The 19,688-nt window shown below is 45.2% G+C and overlaps 1 protein-coding gene across 2 annotated transcripts in view; it reads left to right on the top strand.

The window, feature by feature from the left end:
- The window catches only part of Arpc2 (actin related protein 2/3 complex subunit 2), a 47,485-nt gene extending 31,662 nt beyond the window's left edge, over positions 1-15,823 (top strand). For both annotated transcript variants that reach the window (XM_004662943.2, XM_045147410.1), the window contains 4 exons: positions 8,569-8,695; positions 11,244-11,344; positions 11,880-11,980; positions 15,387-15,823. In XM_004662943.2, coding sequence (XP_004663000.1) covers positions 8,569-8,695; positions 11,244-11,344; positions 11,880-11,980; positions 15,387-15,411 — 354 coding nt within the window. In that variant the 3' untranslated portion in view covers positions 15,412-15,823. The remainder of the gene's footprint in view (positions 1-8,568; positions 8,696-11,243; positions 11,345-11,879; positions 11,981-15,386) is intronic.
- Positions 15,824-19,688: the final 3,865 nt, after the last annotated feature.

Here is a 19,688-nt window from a genome sequence, read left to right as displayed (position 1 = left end):
AAGAGTAAAGTCTGTAGACAGACATTTCATGTATTTTTCTGCAGAAATAACAGGAATTAAATGCAGCAGCTCAGAAATTGGGCCAAATCCCGACTGGCAAACTAATTTTAAAAGTCATGAAGTATAAATTTAGATTTGACTGGTTGGTTTTTGGTGTGTTTTTTTTTTTTTTCCACCAATCTGAATATATTTTATTCCAGGAAATATCCCGGCTTATTTTTATACTTTAAATAGATCCGATCTTAGAGAAATGACTGGCAGTTTGTTCTGTAAAAGAATTTTATTTATTTATTTTTTTTTTGCATATAAATCTAGACTCTTTGCTCAAAGGATATGTGGCAGAGGAAAGACAAAGCCTCTAGTGTTTTTCCTGCATGGCCAGCACTTCCACTTAGTGACTGTTCCATGCTGTTCAGCCTGTGTGATGTCCACTCATGGCTGTCTGCTGCTGCCCTTTCCAGACTCAGGCTGGAGTCAGTTGCTGGTACAGACCATGGAAAGCAAAATGAATTAGATTAAGATTTTTCCTGAACCTAGAAATTTAGTTGCTTGGAATTCACTCTGGACCAGGCTGACTTTGAACTTACAGCAATCCTCCTGCCCTTGTCTCCAGAGTTGCTGGCATTACAGGCTGTGTCATGCCACCACATCTGGCAAAGTACTTATGTTGAGACATGAGATGCTGCAGTGAGCCCAGGGGGAGCAACATGGAATGCTTTGCTTCATGAATTTGGCTGTCATCCTTGTCAGGGCTGTGCTAATACTCTTCTCTACATTTTCTAATTTTCATATATGGGCTGCCAAAGCAAACCCTGATTTACCTTCCTGCCTTCCTTTTTTCTTCCTTTTCTTCATTCTTTTTCAATGTTTTACTATGTAGGCTGGTCACTCAAGATTCTCCTCCCATAACCTCCTGGTTACTGAGATTATAGGTATGTGCCACCACACTGGGCTTAGAATTTTAAATTTCTAAGAGGAAGAAAAATGACTGTCTAGCAAAGTTATAGTGTAAGAAGTTTGAATTCCTCCTGGTCACTGCTTGGGATATTGTTGGTATTCCCCAGCCAGCATGCATACACAGCCTGGTAGGAACATCACTTGGAAAGCAGGTCCTAAAGGATACCTGCTGCCATTAGTGAAGAGGCAAGGAGTTCATTCCCTCACTTCCTATGATGTCCTGCTGCTGCTGGGCAGTTATGTATTGTCCATAGGCCATCATACCCCCTGAGTGCTGGAAAAAGTCTAGTAGGCTTTGTCATTTTAGGGCGTATTCCCATGCAAAGCAATAGGAACAGCAGCAGTTAGACTTCTGGAGATTGGAGTATGATGAATCAGTTCTTTTCATATTAAAAGATAATAAAGTCAGCTGGGTGTAGTGGCACACACCTTTAATCCCAGCACTTAGGAGGCAGAGGTAGGAGAATGGCTATGAGTTCGAGGCCACCCTGAGACTCCATAGCGGATTCCAGGTCAGCCTGGGCTAGAGCAAGACCCTACTTGGGGGGGGGGGAGATACTAAAGTCAGGCAAGTAACAGAACTATGAAGTGGAAACAACCAGGTTTTATGTTCAAAGACAGTCTGCCTCTTACGAAGTTGTGAAGATGATGTTTTGAAGGCCCCTTTTACCTTTTTAGGTATGGTTGAATCTATAGCCTGTTTCCATTGAGAGCACTGAGTCAGGATAAAAAGTCATGATACATAGTGCCAAGCTCTTCTCTCTAGATTGGACAGTTTCTCTCCCACTAATGGGGAATGAATGAGTTAGGTTTGGATTTCTGCTGCTCTGAAGGGTAAAAGTGATGGTTCCACACTGGGTTTGTTGGCTCATACTTTTAATTTCATCACTCGGGAGACAGAGATAGGATCCCTGTAGTTCCAGGTCACCCTGGGCTAGAGTGAGACCCTACCTCCAAAAAAAAAAAAAGTTGAAATTCAGACTGTAGAATGCTCAATCAGTAAACTTGAGGACCTGAATTCAGTTTCCAGTGCCTACATGAAATGCTAGGCAGTGCCTATCTGTAATCCCAGTGCAGGGAAGGTGGAAAGGAGCATGCTAGCCAATGCACAAGGTGGATCATGCATCTGGAGTTCATTTGCAGTGGATAGAGGCACAATACAATACTTCTAAAATAAATTAAATTGCAATTATTTCAAGTTTATCACACTGTTTTATAATCAGTCCATTTTTCTTTTGTGGCTTCCAGACTTTGAGTTAAAAAGTCTTCCCCGGGCTGGAGAGATGGCTTAGCGGTTAAGGCATTTGCCTGCAAAGCCAAAGGACCTTCGTTCAGTTCCCCAGGACCCATGTAAGCCAGACGCACAAGGTGGCACATGCATCTGGAATATCATTTGCAGTGGCTAGAGGCCCTGGTGTGCCTATTCTCTCTCTCCCTCTCAGCCTCTTTCTCTCTCACAAATAAAAAATAATAATATTTTGGGGCTGGAAGATGGCTTAGCGATTAAGTGCTTGCCTGTGAAGCCTAAGGACTCCGGTTCGAGGCTGGGTTCCCCAGGTCCCACGTTAGCCAGATGCACAAGGGGGCGCACGCGTCTGGAGTTCGTTTGCAGAGGCTGGAAGCCCTGGCGCGCCCATTCTCTCTCTCTGCCTCTATCTGTCTTTCTCTCTGTGTGTCTCGCTCTCAAATAAATAAAAATTTAAAAAACCATATTTTAAATTTTTTTTGTTCATTATTTATTTATTTATTTGAGAGCGACAGACATAAAAATTTAAAAAACCATATTTAAAATTTTTTTTGTTCAACTAAGTTTTATTTGTTTATTCTACTTTTACAGGTTTTTATTTTTATTTTATTTTGCTTGTTTATCTGTTCTGGTTTTTCCAGATAGAGTTTCACTCTAGCCCAGGCTGACCTGGCATTCACTATGTAGTGTCAGAGTGGCTTTGAACTCAAGTCAGTCCTCCTACCTCTGCCTCCCAAGTGCTGGGATTAAAGACCTGTGCCACCATGCCCAGTTAACAATTTAGTTTTGTTTTTTATTTCTCAAGGCTGAATCTCAACGCTACCTCAGGCTGACCTGGAACTCATTCTTTAGCTCCAGGCTGGCTTTGAACTCATGGTGATCCTCCTATCTCAGCCTCCTGAGTGCTGGGATTAAAGACATGCTCCACCAAGCTGGGCTACTCTTATAGTTTTATAGTTCACATATAAATTTTTTCCTCTCTTTGGTATGAATGATAGGCCCTTTTTTCTGACTAGTTATCCAGCTATTATGCCAGTGGCAGTTATGTAAATGCATATGCTGATGTAAGTACTACCTTTATCATGTTCACTGAACACATGCGAATTAGATTTGTTCTGAACTTCCTGTGATAAAGTATGCTTTAGTGGGAGAAAGAAATGCTATTGTGATATTAAGCAGACATCCTAGCAGAGGGAGGAAAAGGAAGCAATATGATTGGCTTATATGTAACAGATATGAGTGAAGATGGGGAATGTTTGAGATCGTAGGTTCATTGGTATCTTAAATGGAATTTAAGAGAGAACCAAGATCCGGAAACATAAGTTATGTAGAGGATAGTTTCATGACAGAGCAAATTACTTCTCAAGTCTGTTCTTTTGGGAGTAGAGCACTTTTTGAAAAAAGGCCTCAATCAATGTAGCCCTGGCTGCCCTCAAATACTGTATAACTAAGAATGGTAACTGAACTTGTGATCTTCTTGCCTCTAGCGTCAGAATTACAGGCATTTGGGGCTGGAGAGATGGCTTAGCGGTTAAGCGCTTGCCTGTGAAGCCTAAGGACCCCGGTTTGAGGCTCGGTTCCCCAGGTCCCACGTTAGCCAGATGCACAAGGGGGTGCACGCGTCTGGAGTTCGTTTGCAGAGGCTGGAAGCCCTGGCGCGCCCATTCTCTCTCTCTCCCTCTATCTGTCTTTCTCTCTGTGTCTGTCGCTCTCAAATAAATAAATAAATAAAAAATTTAAAAAAAAAAGAATTACAGGCATTTGCACCTGTACTTTTTTTATTTTGGATTTTTTTTCTTTTCAACTTTTTTTTATTAACAACTTCCATGATTGTAAACAATATCCCATGGTAATGCCCTCCCTCCTCCATTTCCCCTTTGAAACTCCATTCTCCATCATATCCCCTCCCCTTCTCAGTTTCTCTTTTATTTTGATGTCATGATCTTTTCCTCCTATTATGATGGTCTTGTGTAGGTAGTGTCAGGCACTGTGAGGTCATGGATATTCAGGACATTTTGTGTGTGGGGGAAGCATGTTGTAAGGAGTCCTTTGTTTGGCTCTTACATTCTTTCCACCACCTCTTCCACAATAGACCCTCACTTAACCTTGGAAGGTGTGATAGAGATATTGCAGTGCTGTCACTTCTTTCCAGCACCACGATGCCTTCTGAGTCCTTGGATTTTAAAAAAATATTTATTTACCTGTTTGAGAGAGCGAATATGAATATAGGTGCACCAGGGCCTCCAGCCACTGCAAACGAACTCCAGACACATGCACTACTTACTTGCGTATCTGGCTTATGTGGGTACTGGGGAATTGAACCTAGGTCCTTGGGCTTTGTAGGCAAGTGCCTTAACTGCTAAGCCATCTCTCCAGCCCTGGTTTTTTGGGTTTTTTGTTTGTTTGTTTGTTTATTTTTTTATTATTTTTTTTTGAGACCTGGCATCAAACTAAGGATGCAATGATCAAATCATATATAAATTAGTGTATTGTTGTCCTCTTTTGTTTGTGTTTTTTGAGTTACAGTCTCAGTCTAGCCCAGACTGACCTCGAACTAACTCCATACTCCCAGTCTGGTTTGAACTCAAGGGATCCTCCTTCCTCTGCCTCTGGGATTCAAGGCATGTACCAGACCACTAGCCACCAGCTATTGTTTGTTATGAATATCCCATGGACCTGTTGAAGACACTGATAAAAACACTGGTTGATTTCCCTATGGCTAAAGAGTAGAACCAGGAGAAATTAGAAAACTCCCTATCCCTTGTTTTTGTAGAATGACAAAAAAATTTTTTTTTCCAAGAGAGATAATTTCAGATACTTTACTCAAGAATTTCCATTTGGATGATCTTGATTACTTCCCTGGAACTATGTGTTTAGAAGGGAGCTGACCTAACCCAATTTATGCTTTTTTCTTCTCCATGGCCCATCAGCTGCCAGACAGGGCTAGCACAAAAGTATACAAAACAGGCAAAGGCCAGGCGTGGTGGTGCACGCCTTTAATCCTAGTACTGGGGAGGCAGAGGTAGGATTGCCGAGAGTTCAAGGCCACCCTGAGACTGCATAGCGAATGCCAGGTCAACCTGAGCTGTAGTGAGACCCTGCCTCAAACCTCCCACCCCCCCCACCCCCACTCCCCACACACAACCACAGGCAGGACCTCACGTTATCTTTCCTTGGTGGAGGACTTGGTGATCAGCATGTTCTTCCAGCCTGCAAGTAGAAGCATAGTCCCTCTCCCTCCTTTACGGTGCCATGGTACCCATCAGCAGAAGCGGAGGGGCTTTCATTCTCTCAGGCTTATCTAGACAGCCTCTTTGAGAGATAGGAGGAGAAACAGGAATATAGCTGGAGCTTTGGCTTGAGGGATGCAGCCTAGCATGGAAAGTGTCATTATAGAAATGTTTGTGGGAAAGAGATGACTGCTCCCAAGAAGAGAAGCCAGTTGTCCTGCCAGGAGGATGGTACAGATCAAGTGGCTGTTTGACCTTGCTTTGAGTGTCCTCAACCTAAGACATGGGAAAAAGTCAATGGTTCATGCCTATAGTCCATGCAGGTGCACACCTCTGGAGTTCACTTGTAGTGACTGGAGGCCCTGGGGTGCCCCATTCTCTCATTCTCTCTCCCTCTTTCTCTGTCAAATAAATAAATACATAAGAATAGAAATATTTTTAAAAAGAAAAGAAAATATCCTTGGTCTATGCTTCTGCCATGTCTTGGAAGGCCCACTGGATAAATTTGAAACTTCTTGGAGTTCTGGGGATTGAACCCAGGACCTTGCATGTTCTGCTGCCATTACTGCAAACTTTTGTTTTTAAAGAGGTCTTTGTTGGAGGCAGAGATACTTTATATCACTTATGTGTTTACCTAAGAATGTGTGGACTCTTAAAAGCCTGAGGTCTGGACTGGCAAGATGACTTAGTGGTTAAGGCACTTGGCTGCAAAGCCTAAGAACTCAGGCTTGATTCTCCAGTACCACCTCATAAGCCAGATGCACAGGGCCACATGTTTTTGGAGTTCATTTACAGAGACCGGAGGCCCTGGTGGGCCCATTCTCTCCCTCCACCCCCGACAAATAAATGAAAAAAAAAAATTAAAGTAGTTGAGCTGTTTTATTGTATGGTTTAGTTTTTTGAGATGACGTCTTATATAGTTTGGGCCTGGTCTTGAACTGATGAAAATGGCCTTAAATTCCTGATGCTTCTGTTTACACTTCCCAAGTTTTAGGATTTATAAGCATGTATCACTGTGCTTGCCTTACTGATTTTTGTGAAGACATGATCTCCGCTGTAGAGCCTAGGTTGGCCTGAAACATTTGATCATCCTGCCTCAGCCTCCCAAGGGCCACCACAGTCAAATAAATAATAATAATAATAATAATAATAATAATAATAAAGCTTTTTGACCAAAGGTGACAGTAGCATTAATCTATGGACATAAATATTTAGATGGATAGGCACAACATACCCATTTAGGCAAACAATAGGAGGGGGGAAGCTTTTGATGGGTTTTCAGTACCATGCATGAATTCCCATCTATGGAGTGAGCCTCACATCCTCTCAGCGAGCATTGGTTACCCCCTTAACAGTCAAGATACAAATACAGCATTGAGCACATCTTGTCAGGCTGGTTGGTTGTGTGGGTCCACTTCTGGTTACCACTGTTGATGACTTGTCCCCTAGCAGCTTACATAGTTCTTTCCAAGTACTATGACATCTAGCCAATAGGGAGGAAGCTTCTAGCCCAACTCCAACTTGAGTTTTTTTTTTTTTTTTTCCCCCTTTGGTCTGTAAACAAAGCATGTGGTGTCTACAGCATAGAATCTTAGCATCCAATTCTAGTGGTCAACCAAGAATATTGGCAATAAGAGCCCATATTTCCTTGGTGGGGAGGAGGGATGTTTGGAATGTCCCTGATCAACAACAGTTCACTGAGAGCTATCCTTGGCACTTTCATAACAACTTGTGTCTTCTGGGAGCAGAGTTATCTGCCCTTGCAGAGTACTTCTGCCCAAACCCACACTATTGGTTTTGCAAGGTAGGGTCTCAGCCTGGAATTCATGATGTGTCGCAGCGTGCCCTCAAACTCACAGCAATCTCCTACCTCAGCCTCCCAAGTGCGAGGTTAAAGGTGTGCACTAGCATGCCCAGCTTCATTCTCGGTTGTTTGCAAGTAGAGAGACAGGAGTGTGTCCCAGTCTCAAGCCACTGCACATGAACGCCAGATGCTTGCCCACTTTGTGCATTTGGCTTTACGTGGATACTGGGGAATTGACCCTAGGCCATTAGGCTTTAAAGTCAAGTGCCCTAACCACTAAGCCATCTTTCTAACACCTCCCTGGTGTCTGCTTGTCTCTGTCTCTCTCTTCTCTCTCTGGTTTTTCAAGGTAGGGTATTGCTATAGCCCTGGCTGACCTGGAATTCACTGTGCAGTCTCTGGGTGGCCTTGAATTCATAGACAATTCTCCTACCTCTACCTCCTGAGTGCTGGGGTTAAAGGCATGGTGCACCACACCCAGCTTTTTTTTTTTTTTTCTTTTTTTTTAAGAGGGAGAGAGAGAATTGTCAAGCCAGGGCGTCAATCATAGCAATTAAACTCCAATGCTTGCGCCTCCTAGTGGGCATGTGCAACCTTGTGCTTGCCTCACCTTTGTGCGTCTGGCTTACGGGTATCTGGAGAGTTGAATATGGGTCCCTTAGGCTTCACAAGTGTCTTAACCACTAAGCCATCTCTCTCCAGCCCTGTTTTACCTATTTTGAGAAATGATCTTGCTGTGTATCCCTGACTGACCTAGTATATACCTTTCCTAAGCTTGTTTTGAACTCATGGCAGTCCTGCCTCAGCCTCCCAAGTGCTGGAATTTCAGTTTTGCATTGCCAAGTTCAGCTGATTTATTTAGTTTTAGATCTAATTTTTTTTTAATATTTATTTATTAGTGAGACAGAGGGAGAGAGAGAGAGAATGGGCACTCTAGGGTCTCTAGACACTGCAAACGAACTCTAGATGCATGTGCCACCATGTGCATCAGGCTTATATGGGATCTGGAGAATCAAACCTGGATCCTTAAGCTTCACTGACAAGCACCTTAACCACTGAGCCAGCTCTCCAGCCCTAGATGTAATTTTATTAGTACTATTATTAGTCCAAAATAGGAGAAAGAGGCAAGGATCAGCAATGCTTTGCCCTTTGGACTCTGCAATCTCTCCCTTTCAAATCTGAAGTATACTGATAGCAGCTAGCATTTCCCTTAGTTGCGTTCTGATGTAATTATTTTTAGTCATGTGCTTGTCCAAAGGGCACAAAGGTCACAGTGTACAGGATGTGTTCCCACTCATCTTACAACAGCTTCTGTTGCTTTGTTTCCACAGGAGTTCAAAGAAGGACGAAGAGCCAGCCACACAGCCCCCCAGGTCCTTTTTAGCCACAGGGAACCTCCCCTAGAGCTGAAAGACACGGATGCCGCCGTGGGTGACAACATTGGCTACATCACCTTCGGTGAGGCTGGGAGTGTAGCTCAGTAGTCAAGCACTTGCCTAGCATGCACACAGCTCTCAGTTCACTCACCACAACAAAAACCTTTGGGGATGGAGGCATGGCTCCACTGTTAAGAGCACCTCCTGTACAAGCACGAGGGCCTGAGGAGAGGCCCAAGAGACCACTCAAGGTTGAAGACCAAGGACCCACATAAGCAGCTGGACATGGCCACACACATCTGTAACCCCTGTCCCATAGGAGAGTAGAGACCCAAGAATCACTGGAGCTTGTTTTTTAAAAAAAAAAAAAAAAAAAAAGACAAGTTCAGGGCTGGAGAGATGGCTTAGCGGTTAAGGCGTTTGCCTGCAAAGCTGAAAGACCCAGGTTTGATTCCCCAAGACCCACATTAGCCAGATGCACAAGGGCGTGCACGCATCTACAGTTTGTTTGCAATGGCTGGAGGCCCTGGCGTGCCCATTCGCCCTCTTTCCCCATCAAATAAATAAATAAATAAAAATTGAAACTGGGCGTGGTGATGCACGCCTTTAATCCCAGCACTTGGGAGGCAGAGGTAGGAGGATCACCGAGAATTCGAGGCCACCCTGAGAATACATAGTGAATTGCAGGTCAACCTGAGCTAGCATGAGACCCTCCCTTGCAAAACCAAAATTAAATAAATAAATAAAATCGGAAAAGAAAAGAATATGGAAAGCTCAGATTAGCAAGAGACTTGTACTCAAGAATGTGCAGAAGAGCAGGAAGGACAGCTGATGTTCTGTCCCAGACACCTCAGGCGAGCACACGGCACTGTGAGTGTACAGGCACTGGGCGCACGCACATGCACATCACTTGCACAAGCAAAGCCTTCAGTTAATAGGGTACAGTTGCTACTTGTTCACACAGCAGAGTGCCTAAATATGGACAGCATTAGTTAATATTTTTAGCAGGCAAATGCAGACATACCAATGTGTTCTTGTTGCCATTGCTACCGCTATGGAAGGGGTGTTCCAGGACACTAATTACATAGCGGGCCAGGTGCTATTTTGGCAAAGTTACCATAAGTCATAATTGGAAAGAGTAGCTTCTGGTGTCAGGATTGGGGGAGGGGTAGACCACATCCACATTGCTTGGCAGCTGGAAGGAGATCATTGTCATATGGCATCGGTGCTTGGTTTTTTGCTTCTTTTGCCTGAGCTCAACCATGGTTAGCTGATTCTCCTTTTCTACAGAGAACTGAACTCTTATATCAGCCTTGTGAGCTGGTGATCACTGTAGCTGACAGTTCATTCCCACACTCACTGCACCTAATGCCACAGGAATAATGTCTGTCTTTATGAAGCTTTATTTAAACCCCTTTAGCTGGAGGTGTAGGCACAGCTAACAGTTGATGGCATGCCACGGATTGACAGCTTTTCTTTTAAAAAAAAAAAAAAATTTATTTGAGAGAGGGAAGGAGAGAATGGACACACCAAGGCCTCTAGCCACTGCATACAAATTCTAGACGCATGTGCCGCCTTGTGCACCTGGCTTATGTGGGTACTGGGGGATTGAACCTGGGTCCTTAGGCTTCTCAGAAAAATAAATACCTTAGCCACTAAGCCATCTTTCCAGTCCTGACAGCATTTCTTAATGTGTAACTCATGGTACAGGCATCATCGATTGTTTAAAGCACAGTTCTCTCCTAGCTTGATGTTCATTTCTTTTCAATCCAAAGTAAATAGAGACCAGTAATCCTCTCTTCTTTTCACTTCAGCAAAATTTCCTGGAAGTAGGCTGGAAAGATGGCTTACTAGTTATGGTGCTTGCACGCAAAGCTAAAAGACTAGGGTTCAGTTCCCCTGTACCCACGTAAACCAGATGCACAAGGTTGCGCATGTGTCTAGAGTTGGCTTGCAGTGGCTAGAGGCCTTGGCCCACTCATTCTGCCTCTGTCTATTTACCTCTCTCTCAAATAAAACATAATAAATAAAATATATTTTAAAAATTTTTAAGGAAGTGATTTGCGGAAGAGGGGCCAGAAAGAATGTCAGAGCCACATGTTGGGTCATGATATGCAGAGACATTTATCTTACCCATAACTGTGGGCTAATTCCACAATGCATGACCCATATATTAATAAAAAAAAATAAGGAAGTGAGAGTGAAAGTAGTGGGTAAAGAAGTTACAAAAGTCCATATAAAGAGGACTCAAGCTGGGCCAGCTCCAGACAGCAGCTTGAGCAGCCAGCCCCGTCAAGAGGGTTCACATCCTTGTTCCCTCGTGTTTGATTTCACACATGAAGAGATGTCTCTGGGATCTTTTTGGCTGAAGTCTTTTACTCTGTCTACTTTAGCATCCAAGACTCAGGACAGGCAGCTTTGTTTGCTAACCTAGAATCTGGATTTCAGTGTGCAGATCTCAGAATCCTAAAGGAAGTACCCCTGACTGCTATCTGTCCCCTCCTTATCACAAGGGCAAAAGCTTGACAAAGCCTAGGAGGACTGAAGCAAGGGGATTGTCTTTCACAAGGAGAAAGTTGATGGTAGTATTAATGCCATCCATTGATGCCTTGTTTGTTACACGCCCTCAGTGCTGTTTCCACGCCACACCAATGCCAATGCCCGAGACAACACCATCAACCTGATCCACACATTCCGGGACTACCTGCACTACCACATCAAGTGCTCTAAGGTAAGGGGGCACCTGCATCTCCATCCAAGCAGTTGATATGCTCTTGGTAAAGGGCACCAGAGGCTTCAGGAAATACCCTGAACCAGGAATATAGCTCTGTGGTAGAGCACATGCCTAGCATGCTGAAAGCCCTGACTTGATTGCCCAGTACCAAAGAAACCATCTCTTTCAAGCTGGAGGCATGGCTTAGCAGCTAAGGTGTTTTGCTTGCAAAGCCAAAGGACCCAGGTTTGATTCCTCAAGACCCACATTAACCAGATGCACAAGGGGTTGTACACGGATCTGGAGTTTGTTTGCAGTGGCTGAAGGCCCTGGTGCGCCCACTCTCTCCCTCATTCTCTGTCAAATAAAATAAAATATTGTTAAAATTTAAAAATATATATCTCCCTTTCTCAGCACTCTGCCCACAGTAGAGGGATGAGCAAGTATCTCTGTACTTGGCTCCCTTCCTTCTTCGCTTCAGGATCTCTGTTCCCAAACTTCCATCTTTGCAAACCATGGCTGAGCTTCAGTACCCTTCTGTGTTTGCTCCCAGGCCTATATTCACACACGTATGCGGGCAAAGACCTCGGACTTCCTCAAGGTGCTCAACCGTGCACGCCCAGATGCTGAGAAAAAAGAAATGAAAACAATCACGTAAGTAGGGCAGAACCACCTTCCTCTCTTCAGCTCAGTGGCGGGTCCCCGAGTGTTTTCCCCAGCTGACTGACTAGTACTAGGCTGACAGGACAGTTCTATAGCTACCAAAGTGAAGATGAAATTCAGAGGGCTTCACTTCTGAAGGGATCAGGGGGAATTACCTACTCTTACTTTTTTTGTGAGCTACAAAGGTGGCAGCTAAGAAAAACAGCTTTTTTTTTTTTTTTTTTTTTGCTTTGTTTTGTTTATACTAAGAATCTGCTCTTTGGGCTTGAAAAAACTTCTCTGGGCTTAAAACTGAAAGGTCAGTCTTGTCCGGATAGTATTTCTACACAAGTATAGTCAGTCACTCGTCATTTAGTTGTATGAAGAGACCTGGAGCCACCCTGTCAATATTCTTTCTCCTGGTCTGCTCTCAGCAGAAAGTGTACACACTGGGCAGAGGCCCTCTTTGTCAGGGAGAGAGGTGACAAGCAGTGCTGAAACCTTTGTGACCGAGAGGCCAGCGTGGTGCAAGTCGTAGAGAGTCGGTCTGTGGCAGGTGTGGAATGCACAGAGAACTTCATTCTTCTCCTCCTGAGATGTAAGGTTCTGCCAGTTTGGTCCATGGCCATTGAAAAGATGCGAGGTCTCTGAATGCTGAGCAGCCTGTGAGGATCTCCAGTCACGGGATCATGAGCACTACACACAGTAGTGGTAGCCAGTGCCTTTCTGTGTCAGACTGCCACCTGGAGCCTGTGGGTTAGTGCTCAGCCTGTAGCTAGACCTCTGCTTAGTGAGATGGTGCCACACTCCAGTCCATTAGGTGACACCCATATGGGGCACCCTAAAATGGAGAAGCTGTGAACAAAGTGGGCATGTGAGGGTGTGCCCAGGGGACATGTGGTCTTGCTGCCCCTCCAGAGCCATGTTTCCATCTTGGTGCCTGCACATTCCTTTCTTTGTTTGCCCTTCACAGGCTTTTCTACCAGCTACCGGGTGGCCCTGAGTGTAAAGTAGCCAGTGCTGAAAGCCTAGGAGTGAGACAGGCAGTGAGGTTATGGCCCAAGGAGAACCGGCAGCGAGGAGCAGCTTGTTCAGGGCAGTGTGTCCAAACCAGACAAGCCACATTGTGACACTAGCCTGTGTGTACCCCAGCTGCGAGGCAGGAAAATCAGTTGAGCCTGGGAGTTTGAGGACAGGCTGGGCAACATTACTAAGACCCTGTCTCAAAATAAACACATGCCACACTAAGGGTGCCTGCCTATAATCCCAGCACTTCAGGAGGTAGAGGCAGGAGGATCAGAACTGTAAGGTCATGTTAGGCTACATAGTGAGTCTGAGGCTAGCCTGTTCTACATGAGACCCTGTTGCCCAAAATAAAAATAAGGGCTGGAGAGATGGCTTAGCTATTAAGCGCTTGCCTGTGAAGCCTAACTACCCATATTAGCCAGATGCACAAAGGGGGCGCATGCGTCTGGAGTTTGTTCCCAGCGGCTGGAGGCCCTCAACGTGCCCATTCTCTCTCTCTACCTCCCTTTCTCTGTCGCTCTCAAATAAATAAATAAAAATAGCAAAGGCAGAGTGTTAAAATAGCCCTGGGGCTATCTGCATCCGCTTCACCCTGATAACTGCTTGTCCAGAGACCACTCTCCTCTGACCAGCAGGTGGAACCAAAAGATCTCCCTGTTGTGGTGGGAGAACTAAGGGGTGAGTTCTTGAAATGAGCATCCTTGGACTCCGAAACAGCAGCTTTGCCTTGTGTTCATTGACCTCTCTCTGGCACAGTGGACCCCAGGAAGGAGAACAGGGAGGCAAACAACTACATTCACCCTGCAGAGCAGGCCATGCTACTAATAATGATGGGTAGGAGTTAGTTGGCAGGAAAAGCCAGAGCCTCTGCATCTCCCCCCTCCCAAGAACAGGAGGAGTATGCAAAAGTGTGGGTTCAATAAGGGGGCCATCTGGAGCCAAAAATTTGCTATGAGAATCAATCGGTGCCCATTATTGCTCTGCTTATCATCTGAGGGCCATCAAATGGCTTCATTTGGGGATAGGAAGGAAACTTTGAGAGGCCTCCTTTTAACTCCCCTTTCAGGCTGCTTTGCCAAATACCCTTGGATGCCAGTTAGCTCTTCTGGGGATATACTTAGTGGAGCAGGACACTACAGCTCAGGAGTCTGGGACCAGGCAAGGGTTACATGAGCCAGGCTGTAGTAACCACATGGTAACAGAAATATCTTTGGTTTTTCAAGGTAGGGTCGCACTCTAGCCCAGGAATTCACCATATAGTCTCAGGATGGCCTCGAACTCAAGACAATCTTCCTACCTCTGCTGGGATTAAAGGTGTAGCAGACAGATTCAGGTTCACTGAGATGAACTTCCAGACCAGGAACAGTTATGGAGGAAGGGATATTTATTGAAGCTTACAGATCCAGGGAAAGTTCCATAATGGCAGAAGTAGCTGGCCTGCTTCACAGGTATAAGCAGAGAGAGAAGCACAAGCCAAAAGCCACCACAGCACACTTCAGGAACTCCAGCTAGGTGCACTTTGCATATCTTTCAACTGAAATCTGAAACCCACCACCACACCTTAAGATCCACCCAGTGACACCACCTCCAGGTGGTGCAGGTGCAAACTAGAAAGTAATAAAACACTGAATATATTGGGGGCCATCTATTCAAACCACCACAAAAGGCATATGCCATCACACATGGCCCAACAACAGAAATACTCCTTCAATCTTGGAAGTTTGGATTTTTTTTTTTTTTTTTTTGAGGTGTTGTCTCTTCTCTAGCCCAGGCTGGCCTAAACTCAGTCTGTAGTTCCAGGTTAGCCTGGAACTCATGGCAATCCTCCCACCTCTGCCTCCAGAGTGCTGGCTTTAAAGGTGTGCGCTACCATGCCTGTCTTGGAGGCGGTTTTGAACTTCCTGACCCAGTTTAAGGAACTGCAATTTGACCATTCAAATTCAACTAGGTTCTAGGAAGAGGAAAAACTAGTATCTATAATTCAGGTACATCTGGGCTTACCACAGGTAGTATTTACTACCCCAAACCATTTTTGTTGTGTTTTGTTTTTGTTTTTCAAGGTGGGGTCTCACACTGGTCCAGGCTGACCTGGAGTTAACTGGGTAGTCTCAGGGTAGCCTCGAACTCACGGTGACCCTCCTACCTCTGCCTCCCGAGTGCTGGGATTAAAGGCATGCCCCACCACGCCCGGTTTACCCCAAACTATTGAATAGGAAGAAAGGGAGTGAAGCCATTCAGGTTTTGACCAGTTCTAGTTACCTTTGCCTTAGGGATCTCCCTACCCTCCATGTTTGGTGTCCCTTGGCATCCCACTTCCCATCCCAGAGTGTGGGGTAGAAGGAAAGGATATCTGGAAACAGGCCTTCTTCACTCTCAGTCTCTATCTTTGAAGGGGGAAGACGTTTTCGTCCCGCTAACTCTTGGGAACTGAGGAAGCACCGTGCACAGAAGGCGGGAGCGCTTGCTACTGGATCATCGTAGCCCTTCATGTTGCACCTCTCCAGGTTCTTAAGGGATTCTCTATTCGGGTTCCATTTTGTACACGTTTGGAAAATAATCTGCAGAAACGAGCTGTGCTTGCAAGGACTTTATAGTTTCCAAGATTAAGAAAAAATCCACTTGATCAACTTAATTTCTTTTCTTTTATCTTCCCTCTTCCCCTTCCCACATTCTTTTTCCAAGCTGTTTCGCTTTGCAATATGTTACTGGTAATGAGTTGCAGGTAATGCAATCTTAACTTGTTTTCTTCTTGAAGTATTTGAGTTCAAAACTCCTGTATCTAAAGAAATACGGTTGGGGTCATTAATAAAGGAAAATCTTTCTATCTTACGTGAGAATTTGCTGAGTTTTTGGACTGTGAACCTAAGAGAGAGGATGTTAGAAAGATGGGCTTGCACTGCCCTTCAGCCTGCAAACCAGAGCTAAAAAAAAAAAAAAACATCGCATTCAGCTGAGCATGGTGGCACGTGCCTTTTAATCCCAGCACTCAGGGGCTGAGTAGGAGGATTGCTAAATTTGACTAGTGAATTCAAGGTCAGTTTGGGCTGGAGCTAGATCCCACCTTGAAAAAAAAAAAGTCAGATTCAAGAACCCAAGATTTGGGATCTTCCCTACTTCCCTAGACATAGAAGGGCTGTAGCCCAGGCTGCCCTTGAACTCTTGGCAGTCATCCTGTTTCTTGAGTGATGGGATTACAGACATGGGTGACCCATTTTTGTTTATCTTTTTTTGGCTTTTTTTTTTTCCTACCCCTTGGTTTTTCAAGGTAGGGTCTCACTCTAGCCCAGGCTGTCCTGAAATTTATTCTCACGGTGGTGTCAAACTCATGGCAATCCTCCTACCTCTGCCTCCTGAATGCTGGGATTAGAGGTGTGCACCATCACACCCAGCTTCTTTTGCCTTTTTGAAGTAGTATCTCGCTGTAGGCCAGGCTGACCTGGAATTCACTATGTAGTCCTTGAACTCACAGTGATCCTCTATTTCAATCTCCCAAGTGCTGGGATTAAAAGGCGTGCACCGCCACGGCTGGCTGGTGACCCGTTTTGGTTTGTTCGTGTGTGTTGTTTGACTCAGGGTCAATTACTGTATAGCTCAGGTTGGCCTGAAAGGTGAACCCATCATACTCTACTTGTGAGCAGTAATTTGAACATACTTCCTGTAAAGTTTGGTTGCAGACTAGCCTGCTAATGCTGAGTGGGTTTTCTAGGGCTGGTGATATAGCCAGAGGCAAGAGGATCAGAAGTTAGTTGAAAGTCAGACTGGCCTGTCTCAAAAAATAAACCAATTAAAAAAAAAAATGTTAACCAGGTGGTGCATGCCTGTAATCCTAGCCCTTGAATGCTGAATTAGGATTTTGAGTTTGAGGCCAGCCTAGGGTACTGGGTCATCTTGGTATGCAACTGAGATTGGCCTCTGTCTCCTAAATGCTTGGATTATAGGCACATACCACCATGCCCAGCAATTTTGTATTGTTGTTTCTTAGTCTTACTATACCCTAGGTGGACCTCAAACTACCAGCAGTCCTTCTTGCTTTGAACCACCAAGACTGGCTAGCTTTGTGCTGACTTCAAGGCAAGAATTCTGGAACCTTGTGTGCACTCTTTTAAAAATCCTACTATAGTTGAGGGCTAAACTACATCCATTTAATTCCAAACCGCTCCCCCACAAATCCATGCTGGGGGCAGGGTAATAGCTTGCTCAGTCAAGTGCTTGTCTTGCAAGCATTAAAAAAAACTTGTGTTTGATCCCCAAAATCCACTTAAAAGGAAGGCATCGTGGCTTGGGCTTCAATGGCAGTGCTGAGAAGGCAGGTAGAGGTGGATCCCTGGGGCTCATTAGTGAGCCAATCAAAGCTACTAGTTCAGGCCAGTGAGAGACCCTGCCACAAATGTGTACAGCCATGTATGTGTGTACGTACCCAAATCCATATGGAGCTAGGCATGATAGCTCATGCCTTATAATTCCAGCACTTGAGAGGCTAAGGCAGGATTGTTGTGTGTCCAGGCCAGCCTGGGCTACAGGGGAAGACCTCATCTCTAAAAAGGTGGGGAGGAGATCAGATACCTACCTGTCACAACATGGGAATGGACAATCCCTACACATTTTCTTTCCCATTGTAGGATGGAACCCAGGGCCTCATGCTTGCTAGCAAGTGCTCCACACCCCTACCCTGTAAGGAACTTGTGCCAGCAAATAAATTTTATTTCCCTTGATACACTCAAGGGGATCGGAAGTGACAAACTATTTTTTCAAAATTCTTTGTGGGTTTTTTTTGTTGTTGTTTATTGTAAACAATATCCCATATGGTAATTCCCCCATGTTCCCCTTTGAAAACTACCCTCCATCATATTCCCTACCCCTCTCAGTCTCTCAAGCCATTTTGTGTCTGGAGGAGCACATTGTAAGGAGTCTGCAGTCAGGTTCACATTGCTGGTAGAAATCACCCAACCAAGAGCAGCTTGTGGGAAAAAGAGATGTATTTTGGCTTACAGGCTCGAGGGAAAGCTCCACAATGGCAGGGGAAAACGATGACACGAGCAGAGGGTGGCCATCACCTCCTGGCCAACATAAGGTGGACCCCAGGAGACTGCCAAACACTGGCAAGGGTAAACTGGCTATCACACCCATAAGCCTGCCCCCAACAATACACTCCTGCCAGGAGGTGTTAATTTCAAATGTCCATCAGCTTGGGATCTAGCATTCAGAACACCTAAGTTTTATGGGGGACACCTGAATCAAACCACCATAGAGTCCTATACTTCCTTTGGCTCTTACATTCTTTCTGCCACCTCTTCTGCAGTGAATGAGCCTTGGAAGGTGTGATCCACTTCAGTGCTGAGCACTCCTCAAAGTGACAGAATTTCTTAAGAAGCAATGTCTAATACAAGCTTTGCACTTGAGTTTTCCAGACCTTTCCCCAAACAGTGTACTTTCCCCTGCCTGGGTGGCCCTGATGGGAGGAGTGCTCGAGAAGGGTGGGAGTCTCGTGATTTGAACGAGCAGGGACCCTGGCAAGCTAAGAACAAGGACAGGAAAGGAAATGAGATTACAACAGGAAGTGGTGTGCCTTGAGATCAGGGAAGGAAATAGCCACAGCTGCTGCCCACACTGGCAGCACTATTCTCCCAAAAGCTATGATGCCTAAACTAGGAGCCTTTGGACTGTGCTAGGAAATGGGTGATCAAGCAATTTCTGTGCCTACTAGGTGACCTATTCAGCTTTCTTAGACCTAGGGAAGATGGTGGCGTCTTCATGTTCTTTTGTGGTGTATGCTGTTTTAGAATTCAGACCAAGTGCCTCACACAGTTGCATCCCAACCCAATCTAGCCATTTAGATTTAAACGACGACAGCATTTCTTATGCCTAAACAGCTGAACAGGACTTCATGAAGCCTGAAGCCAGCATCCTGGCCAGTCTTTTAAAGGATCTGTAGAGTGCATCCGCTTCTGCCTTGTAGGAAGTGTTGGCCAGCCAGTTAACTCTACTCTCAGCATGTCTGTAGACTGAGGCAGTAGGATCAGAAGTTCAAGGCCAGCCTGGGCTATGTACCAAGACCCTGTCTCAAAAAAATAAATATTTTTTTTAAAGCTGGGCGTGGTGGCATACATCTAAAATCCCAGCACTTGGGAGGCAGAGGTAGGAGGGTTGCCTTGAGTTCAAGGCCACCCTGAAGACTACATAGTGAATTCCAGATCATTCTGAGCTAGAGCAAGACCCTATCTTGAAATCCCAAAAAGGAAAGTTGAGCAATAGCTGGAAGGCCATCTAAGATCTAGGAAGCTTTACTTCCTGCCTTTCAGTCCAGATGGAGTTACTATGCTCAGGGCACATACACCACGCCCACCCAGGCCCAAATGTCAGCAAGACAGTAAAATATGGAAGTAGGCAAAGGAGGCCTAGCAGGCTTCTGGGCCAGTCTCGGTCAGTCACCCCAGCACATGCTTTCCATCAGGAAGATAGCAGGTCAGGGGCACAGCCAGCAGTGGAGCATCTGAAAGCCTGCACCAGAGCCTTCTGTAAGTGGAAGGACAAAGCCAGAACATGAGTCAGCCCCAGGGCCTGACAGTCGTGTGGAGGAAGCAGAAATGCTGGTTGGTACTGGAGAAATGGAGCTGAGCCCAGGACAGAGCCCAGACCTCCCCAGCTCCCATTGCTCCGGTTGTCCTGTCATGCCACACACATTGTTTAGACAGAG

Source organism: Jaculus jaculus, chromosome 4, assembly GCF_020740685.1.
Source record: "Jaculus jaculus isolate mJacJac1 chromosome 4, mJacJac1.mat.Y.cur, whole genome shotgun sequence".
Lineage (NCBI taxonomy): Eukaryota > Metazoa > Chordata > Mammalia > Rodentia > Dipodidae > Jaculus > Jaculus jaculus.
The sequence above is the reverse complement of the archived record's forward strand: the minus strand, read 5'-3'. Positions and strand labels throughout refer to the sequence as shown.